This window comes from Tiliqua scincoides, chromosome 6 (genome assembly GCF_035046505.1).
Source record: "Tiliqua scincoides isolate rTilSci1 chromosome 6, rTilSci1.hap2, whole genome shotgun sequence".
In the NCBI taxonomy this organism is placed as follows: domain Eukaryota; kingdom Metazoa; phylum Chordata; class Lepidosauria; order Squamata; family Scincidae; genus Tiliqua; species Tiliqua scincoides.
The window spans coordinates 42,294,859-42,317,903 of NC_089826.1; the positions used below are offsets into that span (position 1 = coordinate 42,294,859).

Consider the following 23,045-nt stretch of genomic DNA (forward strand, 5'->3'; position numbering starts at 1 on the left):
CGACATGACCAAGCCAACGCAGGCGTCTCTGTTTCAGCAGTGAATACATGCTAGGGATTCCAGCACGTTCCAGGACTGTGTTGTTTGGAACTTTGTCCTGCCAGGTGATGCCGAGGATGCGTCGGAGACAGCGCATGTGGAAAGCGCTCAGTTTCCTCTCCTGTTGTGAGCGAAGAGTCCATGACTCGCTGCAGTACAGAAGTGTACTCAGGACGCAAGCTCTGTAGACCTGGATCTTGGTATGTTCCGTCAGCTTATCCCCTGGGGGCTGGGGATAAGAATAGGCCCTCAGTTTGGCTGTACTTGTCGTAAGAGGCGACTGAACAGCCACCGGGTAGATGGGACTCGTCAGCCTAGGAAGGCAGCTCATCTAAGAAAAGGAAACTCTGACCTCAAACCTCCACTGCCTTGTGGCTACATCCAGTTGTGGAAAAGGCTTCAGGAGTCAACCTCGAGGCAAAATCAGGAGCCGGAGTCCCTGAGGCAGTTCATGGCTGAACACAGTCACGTTCTGGCAACTCCTGCGACGCCGCTGGAACCAACCGTATTGGCTTCTGCCTTTCCATTGGACCATTCCAGCGACGTGGAGAGGGGGGATTTGCTGCATGGGTAACAGCCTATCCTCCATACCTTCTTTACCCAGGCTTCGCGCACTGGAGAGGACACTCCAACTTCGCCATACGGCGTCGGCACAACACGGGAAGCAGCAGTTTACCGGTTATAAGTCTTTGCTCGATTGGCGTAGAGCATGACGCCAGGGGCTGCTTCCGACGGTGGGAGAGATCATTGCATCTCATTGGGCAGCTACCGCCCGCCTTAAGCTGGGCAGTCCCCAGCCAGTAAGGTGTTGCCTCGCCACGGTCCGTTAACCTCATGGGGTGCGTGGGGTTTAGGGTGAAAACCGACAAGCGGATCGACAACTCTGCACCATGCAACAGAAAACAGAAAACTACTGCCCTAAAGCTGGGCACCTGGAACGTTAGGACAATGACACCTGGCTTCTCTGATGACCTGCAAGAAATAGACGACGCACGCAAAACAGCTGTCATCGACATGGAGCTGAGCAGACTGCAAATGGACATCGTCGCCCTTCAAGAGACTAGGCTGCCAGATTCCGGATCTGTCAAGGAGAGAAATTTCTCATTTTTCTGGCAGGGAAAACCACCAAACGAAACCAGGGAACATGGCGTTGGCTTTGCGGTCAGAAATACCCTGCTGAAATCCATCATCCCACCTACTGTGGGAAGTGAAAGAATTTTGTCCCTGCAGCTCCAGTCATCAGCAGGACCTGTCACTCTCATCAGTGCTTATGCACCGACTCTGTCGTCTCCAGCAGAAGCCAAAGACAAATTCTATGATGACCTGGCCACCACTGTCAAGAAAATCCCTGTAAAAGAGCCATTGTTCATCCTCGGCGATTTCAATGCTAGAGTTGGTGCTGATAACAGTTCATGGCCCACTTGCTTAGGTCAGTTTGGCACTGGGAGGATGAACGAAAATGGCCAACGCCTGCTAGAGTTTTGCTGTCATCACGGTCTCTGTGTCAGCAACACGTTCTTCAACACAAAGCCCCAACATAGAGTTTCTTGGAGACATCCAAGATCAAAGCACTGGCACCAGCTCGACCTGATCCTCACCAGACGCTCCAGCCTTCCCAGCATCAAGATCACACGCAGTTATCATGGTGCTGCCTGCGACACTGACCACTCCCTGGTGTGCAGCAGAGTGAAACTGCAAACAAAGCGACTGTATCACACGAAAAAGGAAGGAAGACCTCGCATTGATACCAGCAAGACCCGGGATCAGAGAAAAGTGGAAGAATTTGCACAAGCGCTTGAGGAATCTCTTCCAGGCCCGGCCGACGCAAACGCATCCAACAGATGGGAGCATTTCAAGAATACCGTTTACAACACCGCCTTGTCCATATTCGGCAAGAAGACCAACAAGGCGGCAGACTGGTTTGAAGCCCACTCTGAGGAGTTGACACCAGTCATTGAGGAAAAGAGGAGAGCTCAAGCAGCATACAAGGCCTGTCCCAGTGAGTGCAACCTGCAGGTCCTCCGAACTGCTCGCAGCAAAGTCCAACAGACTGCCAGGAGATGTGCTAACGACTACTGGCTCCAGCTCTGTTCCGAGATACAGATAGCAGCTGACACGGGCAACATCAAGGGGATGTATGATGGTATCAAGCTGGCCCTAGGTCCAACACAGAGGAAAATTGCCCCTCTGAAGTCTGCCACAGGCGAGGTCATCCAGGATCGGGCGCAGCAGATGGAACGCTGGGTGCAGCACTACTCTGAGCTATATTCCAGAGAAAATGTAGTCACCGAAGAAGCACTGAACAACATTGAGTGCCTGCCTGTGCTGGAAGAGCTTGACAGTGAACCAACCCTAGAAGAACTTCACGTGGCCCTGGACTCCCTTGCCTTTGGCAAGGCACCTGGAAAAGACAGCATCCCTGCTGAAGTCCTAAAATGCTGCAAAGAGATCATCGTCACTGAGCTGCATGAAATCCTCTGTCTCTGCTGGAGAGAAGGTGGAGTACCTCAAGACATGAGGGATGCAAACATCATCACGCTGTACAAGAACAAAGGTGACAGGGGTGACTGCAACAACTACCGCGGCATCTCTCTCCTTAGCGTTGTAGGAAAGCTGTTTGCCCGAGTTGTACTAAAGAGGCTCCAGGTACTTGCAGAGAGCGTCTATCCAGAATCGCAGTGTGGATTCCGAGCCAACAGGTCCACCACTGATATGGTATTCTCCCTTAGACAACTGCAGGAGAAATGCAGGGAACAACGACAGCCACTCTTTATAGCCTTCATAGATCTCACAAAGGCTTTCGACCTGGTCAGCAGAGACGGCCTCTTCAAGATTCTCCCCAAGATTGGATGTCCACCCAGGCTCCTCAGCATCATCAGATCTTTCCACAAGGACATGAAGGGCACTGTTGTCTTCGATGGCTCCACATCAGACCCTTTTGACATCCGAAGCGGAGTGAAGCAGGGCTGTGTTCTTGCACCAACCTTGTTTGGGATTTTCTTCGCTGTCCTGCTGAAGCAGGCCTTTGGAACTGCAACAGAAGGCATCTATCTCCGGACCAGATCAGACGGAAAGCTCTTCAACCTCTCCAGGTTGAGAGCAAAGTCCAAAGTCCAGCTGAAATGTCTGCGTGACTTCCTCTTTGCCGACGATGCAGCTGTCACTACCCACTCTGCCAAAGATCTCCAGCAGCTCATGGATCGTTTTAGCAAAGCCTGCCAAGATTTTGGACTGACAATCAGCCTGAAGAAAACACAGGTCATGGTTCAGGATGTGGATTCACCTCCCTGCATTACAATCTCTGAGCATGAACTGGAGGTTGTCCATGACTTTGTGTACCTTGGCTCAATGATCTCCGACACTCTTTCTCTCGATACCGAGCTAAACAAGCGCATCGGTAAAGCAGCTACCATGTTTTCCAGACTCACAAAGAGAGTCTGGTCCAACAAGAAGCTGACGGAACATCCCACTATGAAGGATGCAAGAATGTAGGAGTCTGTCTATTCTGGTTGGGATCTAGCAACTTTCTAGTGAAATCAAGGCAGGAAGAGGGAATATTTTCTAAAAGATCTGTCAACAAGATTCAGGACCAAATGAAATACTATGTTAAACAGTTTTGTCCTGCACACTTGGTGTTTTTTCAGTTAAAAAGCAGGCATGAGGAGTATCAGGATTGGGACCATGGCATGCACAGAGAAGATATTTAACCCTTACTTGCCACATTTCCAATCCTCCAGCAGCTGCTATTCAACTGAGAAAGACACACACACACACACACACACACACACACACACACACAGGGTCAAACCATGCATTTAATGCAGTGTATATTTTGGCCTAGAGAAACAAAACGAATTGTCTGTTTCAAGTTCTTCATAAATAAATATTAGCCATAAATGTGCAGCAAACCTGAGAATTCCTGTTCCTGTTCCAATATCAAGAATGCTTCTGCATCCAGACTGGACAGCCTTCTGGATTGCTTTCTGATACAGCAAATTCCTATTAGAGTCATTCAGCATGATAAAGTGCCATCGTTCTACCACCCAATTGGCAACACGGTAAAAATTCTCTTTTGCATCAGGAAAGTCAGGGTTTAGCTTCACTGCTTTATGGAAATATGCAGCTGCTTCATCCTTAAAGCCCATTCTGAGGAGGAAAATGACAATAGGAAAAAAGCAAAAAGTTAGACATTAAATGTCTGAAATAAAATGTTAAGGAAAATCTTTATTTACTATTTTGGGACACGATTTTTGGGATTTTGGTTGTACTGTAGGAGAGATGTGGGTTCAAAACTAGATTGAAATGTGCAAATAAGGTTTGTTATTAACTCATACTGCTACTTGGCACTCTACTAGTCAACCAAAATAAAGAAAACTTGCAATGGCCAAAGAATTATTTGTGTGTATGACAAACTATTCAAATGCCCTGTTATGTATGAGCATGGTAGAATCTGAGCTGGTAGAAACAGTTGCCACCCACATTTAGATTGGTAACACAAACAGATCTTAAAATAAGGATTATGAAATATGCTGTAAATGAAACTAAAAAAAATGGAAAAATATCAACAGCAATACTAGAAGATATCTATGCATTTGCAGTTAAAGACATTTAGGCACATTATTTAAAGTCTTCTGCATTTAAAATTAAGAGTACATATTCAATTAAATACTTCACAAATGATGCAATTGAATGCACATGACATATGGCACAAGACTATGCATGTTTACTTCAATGAACTTACTGCTCAATGAGTTAATTTAGGATTGTCGTGTAAAAGGATTTAAGAACCACTGTGTTAAAATAGTAAGGCTGCAGCTCTGAACAAATTTACTTGGATATAAGCCTTATCGAATACAGTGGGACCTACTTCTGAATAAACATGCACAGAACTGCACTGTACATACAATGGAACTTAAGAAGGACAACTACCTGAAGAGATGCTGCCCCATGCTGTTACATATGACTTCATCATTAGGAAACAATTCCAGGGCATCTTCATAGCAGTCAAATAAATCTTGAGTTCGTGCAAGAGAATCCAGTTCTTCAGCCCACTTAAAGAGGGTAAACTGAAAATTTGCCTAAATGAAAACCACATCAATAAATTAATAACAGAATGATCGACCTACCCAAGTTGTGGGAAATAAAGCATTCGTTAAAATATTTTAGTGAATACTGAATAAGGATTTCACACAATATACTATGGGCACATTATTTTCTGTCTATTGGTACAAATACACATTCTTCCAACTCTCTGACATGATTAATAAGAACAACTTATTACCTTGACATCAGTTTTTAGTTCAGGAGCTAGATGAAGTACCAACAGATAGTGTGCATATGCAGTTCCAAAGTCCTGTACCTCCAGACAGTGCTGAGCACTTTGTAGAGATCTAGAGACTAATTCACGCCTCCCAGCTTCTTGCCCAACTTTGTGCCTATGCCGAGATCTGCTATTAGGCATTTTGAATAGAAAGTGACTGTATGTTTCCCTGCCAAAGCAAAACAAGGATGAGAACACTGTAAATAAATGATAGTACTAAAATCCAAGGACTCCTTAGGGTTCAACAACTACTAAACTGTACAAATGTGTTAGCTAAAAATAGATATAAATAAATCCCCACATCAGAAACATTTTTTAAAAAATCTATTTGTTATTCCTTTTCATGAGACAATTCCAGCAAAGCAGTCATGAATCATCAGTATCTGAAAGATTGTTCATAGTGTATTGGATATTGGATGCAAATTTGTTCCCAGCAGAAGTGTGCGATTGTGGGACTACTACAGCACAGGCTGCAACATGTTCGTGCAAGGTTTGGAGGCCTCATATTATTCCTGTTTTTATGAAGGCTCTTCCATATGATTCTAAATTAGCCCTAAAGCTAAACAGACATATGGGAAACTACATTATTTCTTATTATAAAACAAGAATTATTTGTGTTTCCAGAAGTCATGTGCAGGGGCGTCACCAAAGGCCAGTGGCTGCAGATCCATGACTATCAGAGGACAGGCTGACCCTTGAATTTTCAGCAATGATTGTACCCAATGTGCCATCAGGGATGTGGGCAAGGAGTGACAAGGGAGGCTCAGTGCAGGGCTTTGTCCCAGGGACCCAGCCAGCACTGCTTATATGATAAAGCACAATCAGATTATTTCCAAAGAATCAATTTATGGATAACACATTATGGTTATAAATTTTACACACTTAGGAACATGAAACATCAAGAGATGTGGAACAAATGCAGGTTATTTTCAAGAGCGAGCTGCAGAAAAGTACTGCTCTATAACAATACAAAGAAAAGAGGATGTACGCACAATGTACCATTCAACAAAAGGATACATGGCCTTCTTTTATATTAATACTGCAGTCCTATGCATGCTGGCTTGGGAATGAGTCCCACTGTAATTAAATGGGTCTTACTTCCAGGTAAGCATAATAAATAATAATCATCATCATCACTTTATTTTTACCCCGCTTTTCTCCCTGAAGAGACTCAAGGCGGCTTACAACAGGTTAAAACAGATTTAAAACAACCTAAAAAACAGATAAAAGCATATAACATGCTTTATATGCATGATAGGATAAGGCCTCATGGTAACTTCTGCCATGGGGCTGAAGTGGGGTGCACAATCCAGCCAAGAGTGTTGATAGATTTGCCAGCTCTCCAGGACTGGCCTGAAGTTTCCAGTAATCAGCACTGATCTTTTAGCATTTCTCAATGTTTGTCTCTTGCTTCACCACTTTGTACAGCCCACCTACTGGAAGTACCACCAGAAGTAACTGGCAATGATGTTATCCAGTTACTTCTGGATTGGGAGGCCAGATATGACACAACAAGCACCAGTTAAGAGGCTCAGAGTGGATGGGAGGGCTTTTTTTGAGTGCACACTAAGCAGAGCATCACTGCCAGGCAGCAGTGAAGGTCTGGGGGATCCTGCAAGTACCACTGGACACCACCTCACCTACCACCAGGGACATGCAGTGGGGTGGGGAGGCAAGTGAGGCAGAGCCCCCTACTGGAGTTTTTCGAAAATCAGCACCACCTTGTGAGGTGCACTGTGCTTGTGCACCTCACACAGCGGTGGTGCTTTCGAAGGACTCTGGTAGGGAGGCTCTGCCTCACCTGCCTCCCCAGGCTCTCACATGTGGGTTGCGAGTGCCTGAGTGCCTCACACAGTGGCGGCGCTTTCGCAGGACTCCGGTACCCTCCCACCGCACGTCCTTGCGTGCCACTGGTGGTCGAGCACCCCGGCTGAGCACCGCTGCCTGCTGGAAACCAAGGCGTGGAGGCTCAAGCGAGACATCGCGCTGAAGAAACCCAGCCTCCAGGAACAGGCTCAGCCAGCCAGCCAGAGCCGGCAGCCTTAGAGGCTGCAGTCCTGGGCATACCTTCCTGGGAGCAAGCCCCACTGAACACACTGGGACTTACTTCCGAGTAGACCTGCCCGGGCTGCGGGCTGCCAGTCCCCACAACCAACTCCCTGGCAGACGCTGCCACCGCCCAGTCACCTCCACGACCGCACTCCGACCGACGTTCACAGCTGCCCCGCGAGCCAGGTCAACGGAAGCTTCAAGCCGCCACCTTGCGTTGGGGGGCGGGGCTAAAGGAAACGAAGTATCGCGAGAATAGGAGCCGGATCGAGGCTTCGCGGCATCTACGGGATTGAGGCTGAAAGGCAAGCGCTTCCAGCGTCCTCTGTGGACTGGTTCTGTTGACAATAAACTGCGGGAGGGGCAAAGTCCAGTGCTTCCCTTCTGCGCATGTGTTGAGCCTCACTGTCGCCAGAAAGTTTGGGCATGCGCAGAAAAGAAACCAAGCTGGTGCGCTTTTTAGTTTACGCATGCGCAGAAAGGAGAATAAGCTGCTGGTGCGTTTTTTGTTTGCGCGTGCGCTGAAAGGAAGCGGAGCTGCCGGCGTCCTTAATTTTTTTTTGAAGTTTGAACACACACACGTATATCTATCTATAGCTTCCGTATATATCTATATACGGTATATATATATTCTATTTAAGCTTCCACGTAAATACACACACACACACACACACACACTATGACTGTATGAAATTGTTTATTTTAATGCCAAAGGTAAAGTGTGTATGTATATGTGTATACACACACGCACATACAAATATATAAAAGTGGGAGTAAAGCCCACTTAACACATGGGGCTTACTTCTGAATAGGCGTGTACAGGATTGGGCTCTTACACCTACAGGGAGTAGGTGCCATTGACTCTAATGGGACTTCTGAAGAGACATATAGGATTGGGCTGTTGGGCTGCAATCCTATCCACATCTACCTGGGCAGAAGCCCCATTGACAATAATGGGTCTTACCTTCAAGTAGATATGCATAGGAGTGGGCTCTCAAGCAAGATAGACAGTGGGGAGGGAGAAAGGATGGTAGTGAGCGCAGTGGCCTGCACCCTGAATGGGGATGCGGTTGCCCTGAAAATCTATAAGCAAAAGTCCAATCAGCTTGAGGCTTTGGCCCTTTCTAGGGCAAAGGTGCTGAAAAGTCTCTGTAGAAATAATAGAGCGCTGATCCGGAGTCCACTTCCATTACGCAGGGAGAGCTTTGAATTTCTACTGTCACATGAACCTTTTCCTTGGTTGGGAAACAGATGCTCTGGATGGGGTGTACTGAAGTAGTGTAGAGCTCTTCTTGGCTGACAGACCCCTGAAGAACTTTCTGGCTCCAAGCCTGAGAAGGCTTACTGCGACAAATGTGGGCAATATGGCCCCTCTTTCCACACACCCGACAAGTCACATCGCGGAACCGGCAACTCCAACGTTCATGCAGTTCCCCGCAGCTGGCACAAGGGCCCAAGCTGGAGACCTTGGAGGCTTGCCGGGCCCCAGGTCTAGGTCCTTGTGGTTCCTGGTGATCACATACCTTGATTAATTTGTAGCACCTCTCCTTCTTCCAAACTGTCTGCGCCCGTGTCCTCATGGTGGACTGCCTCAGCTTTTCGAGTTGTGGCAGAGCTGCGAGAGGCATGAATCTCCCTTGCTGCTTCTTCTACTTTTTTAAACGCCAGCACCTCCTTGACAGCCTCTTGAAAGGTCAGCTCTTCCTTTGCTAAGGGCTTCCTCTGAATCCTTTTGTCCCAGAGGCCACAAACAAACCAGTTGAGAAGCATTTCTTCCAGGTCTCAGAATTCACATCTTCATGCAAGATGACGAAGCACGGACATGTAAGCTGGAACAGACTCACTGGCAGCCTGATCTCACTTGTAGAAGGCATGGCAGAATGCAATACGGGACAGCTGGGGCGAGAAGTGATTTTGCAGGAGGCCCACAATGTTCTTATAACTGGTAGCCCTTAATTCTGCTGGTGCCACCAGTTTCTGGGCGATTTTAAAAGTGTCAGAGCCACAGACCCTGAGCAAGGTTGCCTGCTTTAGGGCAGCATCTTTGACTGCATTGGCTTCAAGGAAGAACTCAAGACATTCTGCATAAGTGTCCCATAGCTCTGGGGATTCTGGATCAAATTCCTTGATGTGACCTCAGGTGGTCATCTTGGCAGCTCAACAAGCTTATGGAAGCAGGTCCTTCTTTCTTCATCAAGGGCAACAATTCCCTGGTGATGAATCAGCTCTTAAGCAAATCAGCTCTTGGTTCTAGCATTGTTAAGCATGGAGGAATCAAATCCCACCTTCGTCGCCAGTGTTATATAGTGGGTCCACGTGAATAAAGGAAGGCATAGAGATAACAGCTCAATACGTTTATTCCATCTTCAGAACAGAATCTGGCAATGAATCTAACACAAGGCAAACACCTCTTGCTATTATACTCTTTAGTTCCGCCCAGACTCCCCATGATTGGTGCAATTGAAACTTGGTGAAAATTGAATTGAAATTGGTGAAAATTGAAATCCATCACCCAATTGGCCAGCCATAAGTCTGGGCCAATCAGTCATGCAGGATTTCGATCCTGCATAACTTGCATACATAACAGTGGCATAGAGTCTGCATTTTTTCTATCAGCTTTAAAAAGGAATGGAGGTCATTTTGTTTGTTGAGATGCAACAGAAGGCAGACAGGAACTTTCCCATCTTGTCCATCAGCATCCTCTCCCAGTTTGCTTATTTGAAGAAATTTATAACCCATGCTTTCCTATGCTGAAGCAAATGCCCAAGGTGGCTTACAAAGCTTTAAAATCAAGCACCAAGTATCACAACAAGTAAAAAACACCAAATAAGGCATTAAAGCATTAATTTTAACATTGCACAGTAACAATGCAATGAGTATCAAAACAGAGCAAAATGTAAGGGAAAAAGCAAAAACCTCATTGAGGAACAGATAAGTCCAGGTTGGCAGTCAAGTCACCACAGTGTATCAGAGACACAGGGCCCAATCCTATCCAACTGTCCAGCGTCAGTGCAGCTGCAATGCAGCCTTGAGGAAAGGGAACAAATGTTCCCTTACCTGGAGGAGGCCTCCATGATTGCCCCCTCACTGCAGGATGCTGTGCATGCCCCATTGGCATAGCTGCACTGGTGCTGGAAAATTGGATAGGATTAGGCCCAGAGCACAAAAATCCACTCAGCAGCCAAATGCCAGATGAAATAGTTATGTTTTGAGCACTCTCCAAAAAGCCATGAGGGAGGGAGTAGTTCTGTTTCCCTGGAAGGGAATTCCATAGTTGTGGCACCCCCCATACTGCCACTCCTCTTACTTGGGACAGAGGTCACACTTGTAGAAGAGCCCTTCAGCTGACCTAAGAGGGCAGGCTGCAATGTATGGAAGGAGGCAGTCTTTCAGGTAGAATCAGCTTTCTGCAAAGCTTTCTCACTGCCATAGGACCCTTCAGTTGGCCCTAAGAATGGCATTATGTCACAGGCAGTGCAATCCTATACATCTCTACTCTGAATCAAGCCTCCTATGTTCAATGAGACTTACCTCTAAGTAAGCATGTATAGGATTGCAGCCTGAGGGTGCTTGGGATTTGAATTTCTTGCACCCTGTGAAAGGGATATCACTACTTATATACAAGAGTTTGCTGTTAGCTATGCAAACTGCTTGTAATGAAACAAGGAACAGTACAGGAGATAGGGACAAATTATTTATCCAAAGTCAAAAAGAAAATACACTTCTCTCTGGCACTGAATGACAGTTATTCTAACACTCTATATGCTCTTATTTGAATCATATGGCTTGAGTCCTTGACTATTTCAGCACAAATAGGTCACATGATTTAAATCTTTTAATGAATAAGCAGACATTCAAGACCTGCTTAGATGGATCTAAAGCACACAAAAATTGCAGGTAGCCATGTTGAAAGAAAGAAAGAAAGAAAGAAAGAAAGAAAGAAAGAAAGAAAGAAAGAAAGAAAGAACCAATAAGACCCATTCAATTCAGAGGGGTTTACATCCAAGAAGACATGCACAGGAATGCACTAGTCTTGTGGTAAACTAGTTTCACAGTCTTCTGGAAAAAGCACTCAGAGCAGTCACCACTAATGTTCACAGAAGTAGGCTCTTATAATAACCAGACCCTAATAGATCTCAGTACATGGATGGCTACATGTGGAAGGAGGCACTCCCTCAAGTACCCTGGTCTCAGGGTGTAAAGGGCTTTAAGGGCAGGATGAGCACCTTTGTAATTAATGTCTGATGGTTGCCACCTAATTCAAATGGTTGCCACATTGTTCAAATATAGAGGTCAGGCTCAGACCTACATAATCAAAGAACATCAATTGCTGCTGCTATTTTAGTCTTTCTGTGTTGCAACCTTGAATTTGGCCTGGGATTTTAGATCTACTTCCTTATTTCAGCCAACTAAAAATAAGCTTTCCATTCTGCCTAGCGCATGGTTTATGTTGTTCACAATGTCATGCATAGCACAAGATAAAAGTGATGTCATGTATTTTCTGGGGCAACAAACAATTGCGACCACAAAGTATATTTGCAGTCAGTGTTACGTTTCCATGTTCCCCACCTTTCGCTGAGATAGACTAGAACTGTACCTAGACTACAATCCTAAATTCAAGGGAGTAAACTGCAATCCTATACAATACATACTTACTTGGCAGTAAGTTCCATTTGTTATACAGGTGGAGCCTGTTTATTTGAGGAATTTCTATTCGTGAATCTGGCTCATCGTGGAGTCAGACTTGGTGCCACCTGAGCCCTCCAGAGGTGCCTGGAGCTCTGCTCCAATTGCCTCTGGAGGCTCTTCTGAGAAAGATTATCAGAAAGGCCTCCAGAAGTCCTAGAAAAGCATTTCCAGTTTTTGGGTGAAAACCGGAAGTGCCCACCTAGGACCTCCAGAAGCCTTTCTGAGGCCCATAGAGGCTGTGCGTGGCCTCTACGGCCTCAGAAAAGCCTCCGGAGGTGACTGGAGCATAGTGCTGGTCGCCTCCAGAGAAGTGGTCTCCAAGGCTTTTGGGGGTCTTTCTGAGGCCTGTGGGGGCCGCGTGCAATCTCCACAGGCCTCTGAAAGGCCTCCGGAGGTCCTAGAAGGGCACTTCTGGTTTTTGCCCAAAATCTGGAAGTGCCCTTCTAGGACCTCCAGAGGTGGTTGTGTGCAGCCTCCACAGGCCTCAGAACAACTCCGGACACAACTGGAGGAAGCCTCTGGTGGCATTTGGCGCTGGGTGGACCCTGAATTTTGTGTGACTTTGTTTCACATGAAATTCGGTATTCACATGGGTTTGAGGAATGGAACCCTCATGAATAACGATGGTCCATCTGTAGTAGGATGCATAGGATTGGGCTCTAAGAGTGCAATCCTAGTTCACACACCTACAAGTAACAGCCCAATCCTAAGGAGCAGGCAGGCTGACCTGAGCTGCATCCAGAACAGTTGGGCTGGGTTGTGACGCAACCCGGAGTAAGGGGAATTCATTCCCCTTACCCTTTGTTGCATGGTAGCCACCCCTATGGGACTACTTGGATCTGCACCTCCTAAAGAGCTGCTCAGGAGGGGGGTTAGGACCTGGCCTAAGTGCTGGATCCTGGTCCTGCTCCCCTCCCAGACCCAGTCATTGCACCTGCCTGCCTGCCCACCATCCATCCTTCCCCCCTTCCTGGAGCACCCTGGAATGCCTCCCCCCCCCCTCCCCAGACCCTGCTATCTTAGATTGGCACCAGAGGCTAGTCTGCCAACTCTCCTGGTGGTGCAGAAGCACCTTTTATGACACCTGGAGGGTGGCACAAGGTGGGGAATAAATGTGGCATTTTACTGTGTTGAGCAACATGAACCGGGAGACGAACAGCCCAATCCTATCCACCCTTTCCTGGGAGTAAGCCCTATTGAGTCTCATGGGGCTGGCTTCTGAGTAGATATGCATAGGATTAGGCTCTAAGGCAGTGATTTTCAACCTTTTTCATCTCTTGGCACATTGACAAGGTACTAAAATTGTGAAGGCACATCATCAGGTTTTTGATAATTGACAAGGCACACCATGATGCCAGTGGGGGGTTCACATCCCCATTGGCCCTACTAATAAATGATCTTCCCCCAAATTCCTGTGGCACACCTGTGGACCACTGTGGACCAAGTGATGCTGTGGCACAGTGGTTGAGAATGGCTGCTCTAAGGCTACAATCCTATCCACACTTTCCTGGGAGCAAGTCACATTGGCTGTCATGGGGCTTACTTCTGAGTAGACATGCACAGGACCAGGCTCTCAGGTTGCCATCCTGTCCACACTTTCCCGGGAGTAAGCCCTCTTGGCTGTCATGGGGCTTACTTCTGAGTAGACATGCACAGGACCAGGCTCTAAGGCTGCCATCCTGTCCACACTTTCCCGGGAGTAAGCTCTATTGGCTCTCATGGGGCTTGCTTCCGAGCAGGCAGGCACAGGTAGGAAGACAGCAGCCCGGGCACGAGAACTGTCTCTGGGAGACGCGAGGGGAGAAGGGCTTCCCCGCGATGGGCTGAGGAGGCGCCTCGGCCGCCCGCCCGCCGGAGCGTGAGACCTGGAAAGCGGCGCGCGAGGAGGGGCTTGGCCGGGTCTCCGCCGAAGCGGGGCCTGGGCGGGCTCTGAGGCGGGGCGCGGGCGCCTCGGGGCGGAGCCTCTGCTCTCCCGAGCTGGCTGGGATGAGGCTGGAGCGCGTTGGGCTGTTTCCCGCTGCAGCTCGGCCCGGCTGGCGCTGCGTCCGCGCTCTGCTCTCGGAGACGCGGCCCGCTGGGCGGCGCGCTTCAGGCTGAGGGACTGGCAGGGCAGCCGCGCACGGAGGAGGCGCGCCCGGGGCTCCTCTGCCGCCCTCTCGCCCCGCTTGGGACGGGCGAGGACGTGGGGGAGACGGCGCCGCTTGCTGCGGCCGGACGAGAGGGAGCCCTGCCCGCCTGCCCGGCGCCGCCGCGGCCATGGGGCTGCAGCCCTTGGAGTTCAGCGACTGCCACCTGGACAGCCCCTGGTTCCGGGAGCGGGTCCGAGCCCACGAAGCGGAGCTGGAGAAGACCAACAAGTTCATCAAGGAGCTGCTCAAGGACGGCAAGAACCTCATCGCCGCCACCAAGAGTGAGCCGGGAGGGGAGATGGGGGGGTGAGCTGGGGGGGTGAGCAAGTCCCCTCGTGTTCAGGGGCTTTACTCCCAGGGACTTGTGTCTGGATGGCATCCTGAGAGCCCAAGCCTGTGCATGCCTACTCAGAAGTAAGTTCCAGTGTAACCAATGGGGCTTACTCCCAGGAAGTTGTGGCTAGGATTGCAGCCTAAGAGCCCAATCCTATTCATGCCTACTTAGAAGTAAGTACCATTATACAATGGGGTTTACTCCCAGGAAAGTGTGGATAGGATTGCAGCCTCCCACACTTATACATGCCTACTCGGAAGTAAGTCCCATTGTGTTCAGCGGACTTTACTCCCAGGAAAGTTTGGCTAGGATTGCAGCCTAAAAGCCTACTGAGAAGTAAACCCCAGTATAGGGGGTTTACCCCTTGCAATGGGGCTTACTCCCAGGAAAGTGTGGATAGTATTGCAGCCTAAGAGCCCTATCCTGTGCATGCCTACTTAGTAGTAAGTACTAATGTGTTCAGTGGGCTTTACTCGCAGGACAGTGTGGATAGCCTAAGAGCTCAATCCTCAGTGTGCCTACTCAGAAGATGTAAGTCCCATTTTGTTCAGGGGGCTAGTTCCCAGGAAAGTGTGGATAGGATTACAGCCTAAGAGCCCAATTCTGTGCATGCCTACTCAGAAGTAAGTACCATTATAGCCAAGGGGGTTTACTCCCAGGTAAGTGTGGATAGGATTGCAGCCTTTGACTTCTCCCCTCTTCTCACACACATTTGCAAGTGCTGCTGCTAAGGTGGAGGACTGAGCTAGTAAAGTCCACCCTTGGACATACCAAGAGCTCTTTCCTTGCCCCTACAAGGTCTGCAGGAGCTGCTTGCTGCTGCTGTCGCCCAAGGCACATCAGCAGCTCTGGTAGTCTGTTTCTTTGGGCAGAAAGGGTGGCTGGCGGCGCATCTTGCACACAGCTTGGGTGGCGTTTCCTGGCAAGAAGTGCAAAGTGTGAGAAAGTCACTTCAGTGCAAGAGTTGCCACAGTATGCTGACATGCTCATGTGGGAAGAGGGGAGAAGTCTAAGGCTGCAACCCTATCCACTTACCTGGGAGTGAGTCCCATTGGCTATAATGGTACTTACTTCTGAGTAGGCGTGCATAGAATTGGGCTCTTCAGCTGCAATCCTATCCACACTTGGGTAGGGTTGCAGTCTAAGCGCCCACTGAATGCAATAGGATTTACTTCTGAATAGTCAAGAATAGGATTGGGCTCTGAAGCTGCAACCCTATTCACACTTATCTGGGAGTAAAGCCCACTGAACAAAATGTGACTTACATCTGAGTAGACAAGCATGGATTGTGCTCTCAAACTTCTTTCTTGGGTGCCCCCTTTGTATAAGTGATGGTGCGATTGAAAGTTTCTTTGACAATGATGGTTATTGATCACAGTATTTTGTTTTTGGCTACTAGAGACTTGACAAATGATAACGTCATTTTTGAACTGAGAGGCAACTAGCATTTTGTACCCTGTTGGGAGTATCCATAACTTGAGAGTGCAAATTTAATTTCCTAATGCAGCGTAATTTGGGGGGGGGAGGGAGACCAGTCTCCATGCTCATGCTTTCTTGAGCATAGAATAACAGATTTACAAGTACCAAAAGCAGTTTCCATCAACAGGAATAAACTTCCTGGTGACTGGAAGGTCTTCATGTACCAACCCTCTTTGTAGCAAGAGTTCTAGCTGGGAATTGGATGTGTAGATGCTGCTTAAAGCCCTACTTCCTTTTGGGAAGTGCCATAACCACACATGTGTGATACTTGTCCAACTATGCTTCAGGTGCTGTCAGTGACTATAATTTCATATCCCCTATCCTTTGTTTGAGGTGGATAATATATGCAAAACGTGATTACTTTATGGGTTCTGTGGCTTGTTTATCTTGGAATGGGTCTGTGGTGTCAACATAATGGATTTCAGTGTTATTCTGCTTGTATAATTTGTTGCAGTCTAGTTTGTGGTATTCACAAACTAGAATACCAGTTTGTGAATGGTATTTTAATATTTAAACTAATGAAACCAGAGCATATTAAATACAATTCCACAATCATATTGTGGAAAAGTTCAATGATTATAAATGGAATTAAACAATAGTCTTAAACTCTGAACTTCTGTTACCTAAGGTCCTGTCTGCCTGCAACTTGGAAAAAGTATAATCTTGGAAATACTTGGTAATCTTGGTAATACTTGGAAAAAGTATAATGGCAGTGCAAGTTGATTTGCATATCCATGTGCATATAACCAAAAATGTACTTACTAAATGCATATCAGTGGATAAAGGAAAAATCATGGATGTGTCGTCTTTACTAACTCTGTAACTTTGAGAGTTTGTAAATCTTTTGTCCTATACTCAGGGTGGCATTTGTGTTGAGACAAGATTAAAAAAAAAATAGTAAATTCAGTTTGTGTACAAGTTTGTGTAAATGCCTGTTGCTGGCTGTTAGTGGAATTGGATTTGGCAGTGGTTTGTACAGCAAGTATGGTTAATAAAAGATACTTGTACTCTGGGATATGCTTCTCTCTCCCTGTTTTCTGAGGTTGAGGTGAACATTATCACCTAGTTCTGGAGTACTTGGGTGTTACTTTAGGTAGCATTTGCAGTTTCTAGTCGCTGAGGCTCAAATATATGTATAATACCAGTTTGTAATGTGTGCTAAACAGCAGAAGAAAAATTGATGTAAAACCTTCGATGCGCGTTGCTTGTTTTTGAGACAAGATTTGAAGGTATCTACTTCAGACCTGAGACTGTTAAGGCTTCCATTTTAAGAGAGCACTAACCTCCTGATCTTATGAATTGCCACAAGGGACTGTAGTTCCAGAGCATTTGCTCAGGGCAAGCTAGTTGACATCCTCCTCAGTTGTCATCCAGGGCTCTTTGGAGGCCTGGTATTTTATGTGTAGGCTCCTTTCTGCCTTTTTCCTGTTCTCTTTCCCTTTGTACGTAGTTAGTAGACGTGTGGGTGTGTGTCTAGTGGGACATAAATTTGTATCATACTGGGTGGCAGGATGGAATTGAAACTTGTGAATTATCAAGGTTGTGGATCTTGGTGGTTGGTGCCCATTTATGAATTAATACTTACCTTCCCTAGTTGCAACATTACCAGTTCAAGAGGCGGGTGGTCTAGCTCTGCTGATGAAGATACATGATTGTGCTTAATGTTGCCACTCCCCTGTGCTGCTCCATCTGACTTACACAATACCTTGTATGGCGCAATTGCATCAGTGCAATTGTACTAAGTTGCTGTACTAGTTGAGTGCTAGTTGCCTTGGGTGTTGTGTTGAATCAGTTCCTTGGGTGTTGTGTTGAATAAGTTCAACACCATAATTCATAGTCTTATCTTTGCTATTTGCTTTGCAGTGCTGACTGTAGGGGTTGCTGGCTAAGCATCTGGCTAAAAAACTGGAATGAAAACAGTGTCAGTAACAGTATTGTTACTCTGTTCTCAGTCTGTTACGTGATATAGTTGTAGAAACTACTTTGTTAATATTACAATACTTTAAATCAGGGGTGCTCACACTTTTTTGGCTCGAGAGCTACTTTGAAACCCAGCAAGGCTCGGAGATCTACCAGAGTTTTTTTTACAATGTTCGTGCCATCATAACATATAACATTTATGTGTACAATGTATGTTGGTGTACCTTGAACCCCACTGAGTATAACAGGACTTACTCCTGAGTAGACATGCCTAGGATTAGGCTGTGAGGGTGCAATCCTAGCCACACTTACCTGGGAGTAAGGCCCATTGAGTACAATGGGCCTTACTCCCGGCGTTTCCTCCCAGAGGCACCTGAAGGGGGGGTCGGCACTCTGCGATCTACTCATTTTGCCTCTCGATCTACCGGTAGATCGCGATCCACCTATTGAGCACCCCTGCTTTAAATGATCCAAAAGTGTGCCGGTGCACACTTAGTAATAGTAATGAAGGAAAATGTTGGGGCATATGATATGTGAATTTAAAGCTTTGAAAGGTCTTACTTCTGTGGTATTTCCAGATACATTTTGTTTTGATGATAAATTTTTAAAATGATCTCAACAGTAGCAGTTTTTCTTTCTTTATAATACTGAATGTGTTCATACATTTGATTAGTCATTAGAATTGTATGACCAGAGTTCTAGTGACGGCCAAGTTCCTTTGCTTATGTCATGTTACTGCAAGTTTGTACTATTCTTGTTTCATCTTCATCTATAAACTTGTCACCTTTTAACCTGTAACACGCCTTGAAGATCCCTTGCATTTCCTCTATGTACACAAGACTTATGACTTTTTTTTTTTGCAGCACTTCCTTTTAAACAGCATCATAAGCGCACAGTAATGTTCACAATTGTCCTGGGAAATGGAATGTGGTATTCTGTGGGTAGTCACATTGAGTTCTCAGTATCTGACTACTTGTGTGACAAACAGCCCAGTCCTACCCAACTTTCCAGAGTTGATGCAGCTGCAGTGCAGCCCTGTAGAAAGGGAACAAACATTCCCTTACATTGAGGAAGCCTCCATGACTACCCTCCAGTGCACACCCCATTGGCACAGCTGCATTGGTGCTGGAAAGTTGGATCGGATTGGACCTGAATTCTCTTACAGCAGAATCCTATGCATAACTATTCCATTGTGTTCCATGGAGCTTACTCCCATGAAAAAATGTAGAGAAATGCAACCTTATTCTCTTTGATGTTTAATAGTGTCCTTTGTAGTGTTACTAAGCCCATGTTCTTTCGTATTCTTCATTACTGTTTCTAAATAACATTGGAGTAAGATGCTTCAATTGAGAGACCCCCATTAGCAATCTGGCTGCAGCATTATAAATGAGCAGAAAATGCCTATTGAAGAAGTGGTAGGTAACAAAATTGATTCAACCAGTGCACTACCATTTGATGAAGAAATAGATATTTAAAAGGGCTGTGTATAGCCCTCTTTCTTCTACTCAGAGCCATAAACTCTCATGTATGTTTGGGTTAGATTTTGAAGAAACAATGTTCAGGATCCTTACCAAACATTGACTTTAGGGCTTTCTGTTTGAGTTCTTTGAATTTGTGGTTAAACGACATGTGTGGCAGGAAGCAAAGCAATGTGCAGTATTGTGACTTTGAAGATTTTGTTACCACTGAAGGTAATAAAGAAACTATATTTGCTGACAACAGTATAGTTCCAGTAGAACTACTTTTGTAAAATACTCTGGCATGAAATCCATGTATCTCTTTTGGTTGCCATGTAGTAGTATCCTAAGCATGTTCCTATAAGTAAATCCTACTGTGCTCATCAGGGTCTTGCTCGCAAGAAAGCGTGCTTAGGATTGGAGCCATGGTCTTCTTAAAATAAAAGAGATGAAGCTGATTTAGCCTTACAGGTTTGCTCCCCTCTACAGCTTATGGACCATACTGAGAGTACCAGTGCAATCCTAACTACCTGCACCAATGCAGTCCTGAGATAAGGGAACCACCTTGGTGGTGGAGGAGGCCTCCATATCTGCTCCCCCCCATGCAGTTCACACCCTATTGGTGCAGCTGCACCAGCGCTGGAAAGTTGGTTAGGATTCAGCTGTAAGTTGAATTCTGAAAAACAAATTGGGTTGTACCTCAAGTATAGTTACTCATGACCACACTCCATCAGTTTCAATTCTAACTCCCTTAGTCATGACTAACCCAAACATGGGATTCAACCTGTCATAAAACATTGTCATTATGAGAAGTCTAAGGAAATCAGAAGCAGACATAATTTCATTATTTAACACTTTAGGCTATTGGTTTCCGAACATGGAGCATTGCTACACAGCACTAGAAAATGTAGAATGTTTTTTTAGCAATCGTAGAAGGGATGGAGGTATGCCTTTTTATTTTACTCATTTTAAAGAGTTTTTTTTTCAACTCGAAAGACTATCTTATAGCATGCCCAGTAATGCAATCAGAATTCACAAATATTTCTAGACACTTGGCATTTGTTGTTGCTAAAACAAATGCTTATGAAAGAAAAACCATTTGAGAAGACAAATGAGCTTGCTTGCTTGCTTGCTTGCTTGCTTGCTTGCTTGCTTGCTTGCTTGCTTTCTTTCTTTCTTTCTTTCTTTCTTTTTAGGTATATAACTTCTTAAATACTCTTTCCTATGTGTTTTAAAATAGTAATTCAGGCACTGTATATTGCAACTTCCAATATTATTTAAAAGATCTATACCCCACTTTTTTCCAGTGAGAGCAATCAAGGCAGCTGACAATATTAAAAACTATAATAAAACATTACAAATCATTACAAAATAAATACAGAGCAATATGATGGGCAGCCCCATCCTATCCCTGTTGGTGCTGAGGGCTAAAGCAGTGCTGAAATGGTGACCTCTGTATCCTATCTGGTGTTGAACTAGCACCAGGAATCTCCTCAGGTTAAGGGCTTGCCCACTTACCTCAGGTAATGCTGCCGCGTCGCCAGTGGATCTCCTTCAAACTACTCCCACTTTTGAGTGAGCACAGAACCAAGGAGTCCTGTGTTGGGCTGCCCAGGCCGAAGGGAGCATAGGATATAGCAGCAGAACCTGCTACCGTCTCTGCCCTTTCTGGATCCAATCCTCCCCTTCCTATGCTCAGTTCTGCCTTCCCCAACCCTCTCCCCACCCTGAAAAGCTGTACCACCACCCATCAGTCCCACTTACAGCTGGCAGCCGCACAGTTTTTTTCCTGACGCTGAGGCCCAGTGCTGGCACTTCTTACACTTCGGGTGCCACAAATACGTTTTACAGCGCTGGAGCTTGGCACTGGCACTCAGACTGGACAGGATTGGGCCCTAAGTCCTGTTGCTTTCTGTGGGCTTTAACTAATTTTAACTAGGTTACTGCATGTTCTTCAAAGTCCTTATGCTTTATGCGTTTGCTTCTGTCTGGAAAATAGCCTGCAATCCTTGTCTGGTAGAGAACACCACATTAGCTTTTTCACTGCTTTGTGCTGTTCTGTGAGAAGCAAACAAATGTGGGAGTTTATACCTTATAGAACAGCGATTTTCAACCTTTTTCATCTCGGGGCAAACTAACAAATTGCTGAAATAGTCAAGGCACACCATCAGCTTTTTGATAATTGACAAGGCACACCATCCTGCTGGTGGGGAGGCTAACATCTCCCAATGGCCTTAAGAATAAATGACCCTCCTCCAAATTCCTGCAGCACACCATGGCACACTGGTTGAAAATAGCTTTTATAGACTAACAGATTATTTTATAGGTTATAGGCACAACTAACTCCTTTCCCTCTTTTCTTTTTTCCTTTTAAGCTAATAAAAAGCTATCTTTGCGGACTTTGGGGTTTGTCTGTGGAGTTTGTTTTCCATCTTTTATGTCACTCACCCTTGTGAGTTTGAAAAATGAACAAGAAATAATTAACAGGTGAAGTGTAGTGAACGTTAACTCAGTTTCATTATTTTCTCTATTTGAGAAGGTCCGGCAACCTTCTTTCATTGCAAAAATAAGTGTTCAGGTTTTCACAGACTTTGATTAGCCTTAGTAGCCAGCCAGAATTTTGTAGTTGCTAGACAATGGATGAAGGACAAGGATTAATGCCAGACTGTATGTTGTACTATTTACCAAAAGAGACCTTATGGGGTTTTGGTTTTATTTATAAATAGTGTGAAGGATATGAGGAATGCAAAACCATGCAGGAGGTAGGCTTTAATATTTTGTTCTTACCAGAGTTTTGATCCTATTTATGCCCCCCCATGTGCTATTTTTAGTGGAGAAAAAAGACTTGCATTGGTTTTCAAAGGAACATTTGCCCATTGAAGTATTGGGTGGAGGGGAACAGGGTTGGAATTAAAAACCTATGGTGGGGGCAGAGTACTAAAAATTCCCAACTCTGTCATGGTATTCCAAATTTTGAGCGGCCTTCATGCTCTTCATAGATAAAACTAAACCTCTTCTGCACATTTTTAGTGCACAATGTTTAATTTGGTCCCAAGCGTTGGGAATGCTAAGAGCATGCAATATGTGGTCTGAGATTGTCCCCTGCTCTAGTTCCAAGCTTGAGGGAAGTTGGAGCTAGTATGTATTGTGTTCTTTTGGAGACACTTGGAGTTTGAAAAGTGCCTCTTTTGGAGGCACTTGGAATTTGAAAAGCGTTTCAGGGTAGGTAGAGGTTATTTTGGTCCCACCCAGACACCCCTTTGTAGAAAAGAACCAGACAGGTAAGGAACTGTACAAGAAGAGGAGAAAAATCTGTGGAACCCAAGTTAACTTAAACTTTGCAGATGTTTTGGAAGCAGATGCATTCAACCAGTAACATTAAAGATTTTTTTCTAAGAGGAAGATCTAGTAAGGTAGTGGCAACATTTTAATACATTTTTGAAGTTATGTTCCTACAGTTCCCTGATACATAAGCCCTTAGTTAGAATAGTCACCTGCCTGGACTGATTGCTGTTTGGACTATGAAATGTAAGTTGTTTGTCTTGAGGGAGTAGCACAGGTTGGAGAAAAGAGCTGGTCTTAACTGTATTTCTGTGAGAGTTGGTGTGTACATCTCAATTTTTATGGCC

General features: G+C 45.7%; 2 protein-coding genes across 3 annotated transcripts in view; one reads left to right on the forward strand and one right to left on the reverse strand.

Annotated features, from left to right (window-relative positions):
* The window catches only part of PRMT9 (protein arginine methyltransferase 9), a 29,897-nt gene extending 22,273 nt beyond the window's left edge, over window positions 1–7,624 (reverse strand). The window contains exons 1-4 of the mRNA XM_066631865.1: window positions 7,467–7,624; window positions 5,321–5,528; window positions 4,969–5,117; window positions 3,949–4,185 (exon numbers count right to left, since the gene is read on the reverse strand). Of these exons, the coding sequence (XP_066487962.1) occupies window positions 3,949–4,185; window positions 4,969–5,117; window positions 5,321–5,500 (566 nt within the window). The 5' untranslated portion in view covers window positions 5,501–5,528; window positions 7,467–7,624. The remainder of the gene's footprint in view (window positions 1–3,948; window positions 4,186–4,968; window positions 5,118–5,320; window positions 5,529–7,466) is intronic.
* A 6,465-nt stretch (window positions 7,625–14,089) lies between these two features.
* Window positions 14,090–23,045, forward strand: part of ARHGAP10 (Rho GTPase activating protein 10) — a 142,664-nt gene continuing 133,708 nt past the window's right edge. Inside the window, exon 1 of one of the 2 annotated variants that reach the window (XM_066632876.1) lies at window positions 14,090–14,507. In XM_066632876.1, the coding sequence (XP_066488973.1) occupies window positions 14,354–14,507 (154 nt within the window). In that variant the 5' untranslated portion in view covers window positions 14,090–14,353. The remainder of the gene's footprint in view (window positions 14,508–23,045) is intronic. The other variant, XM_066632874.1, reaches the window with a different exon arrangement.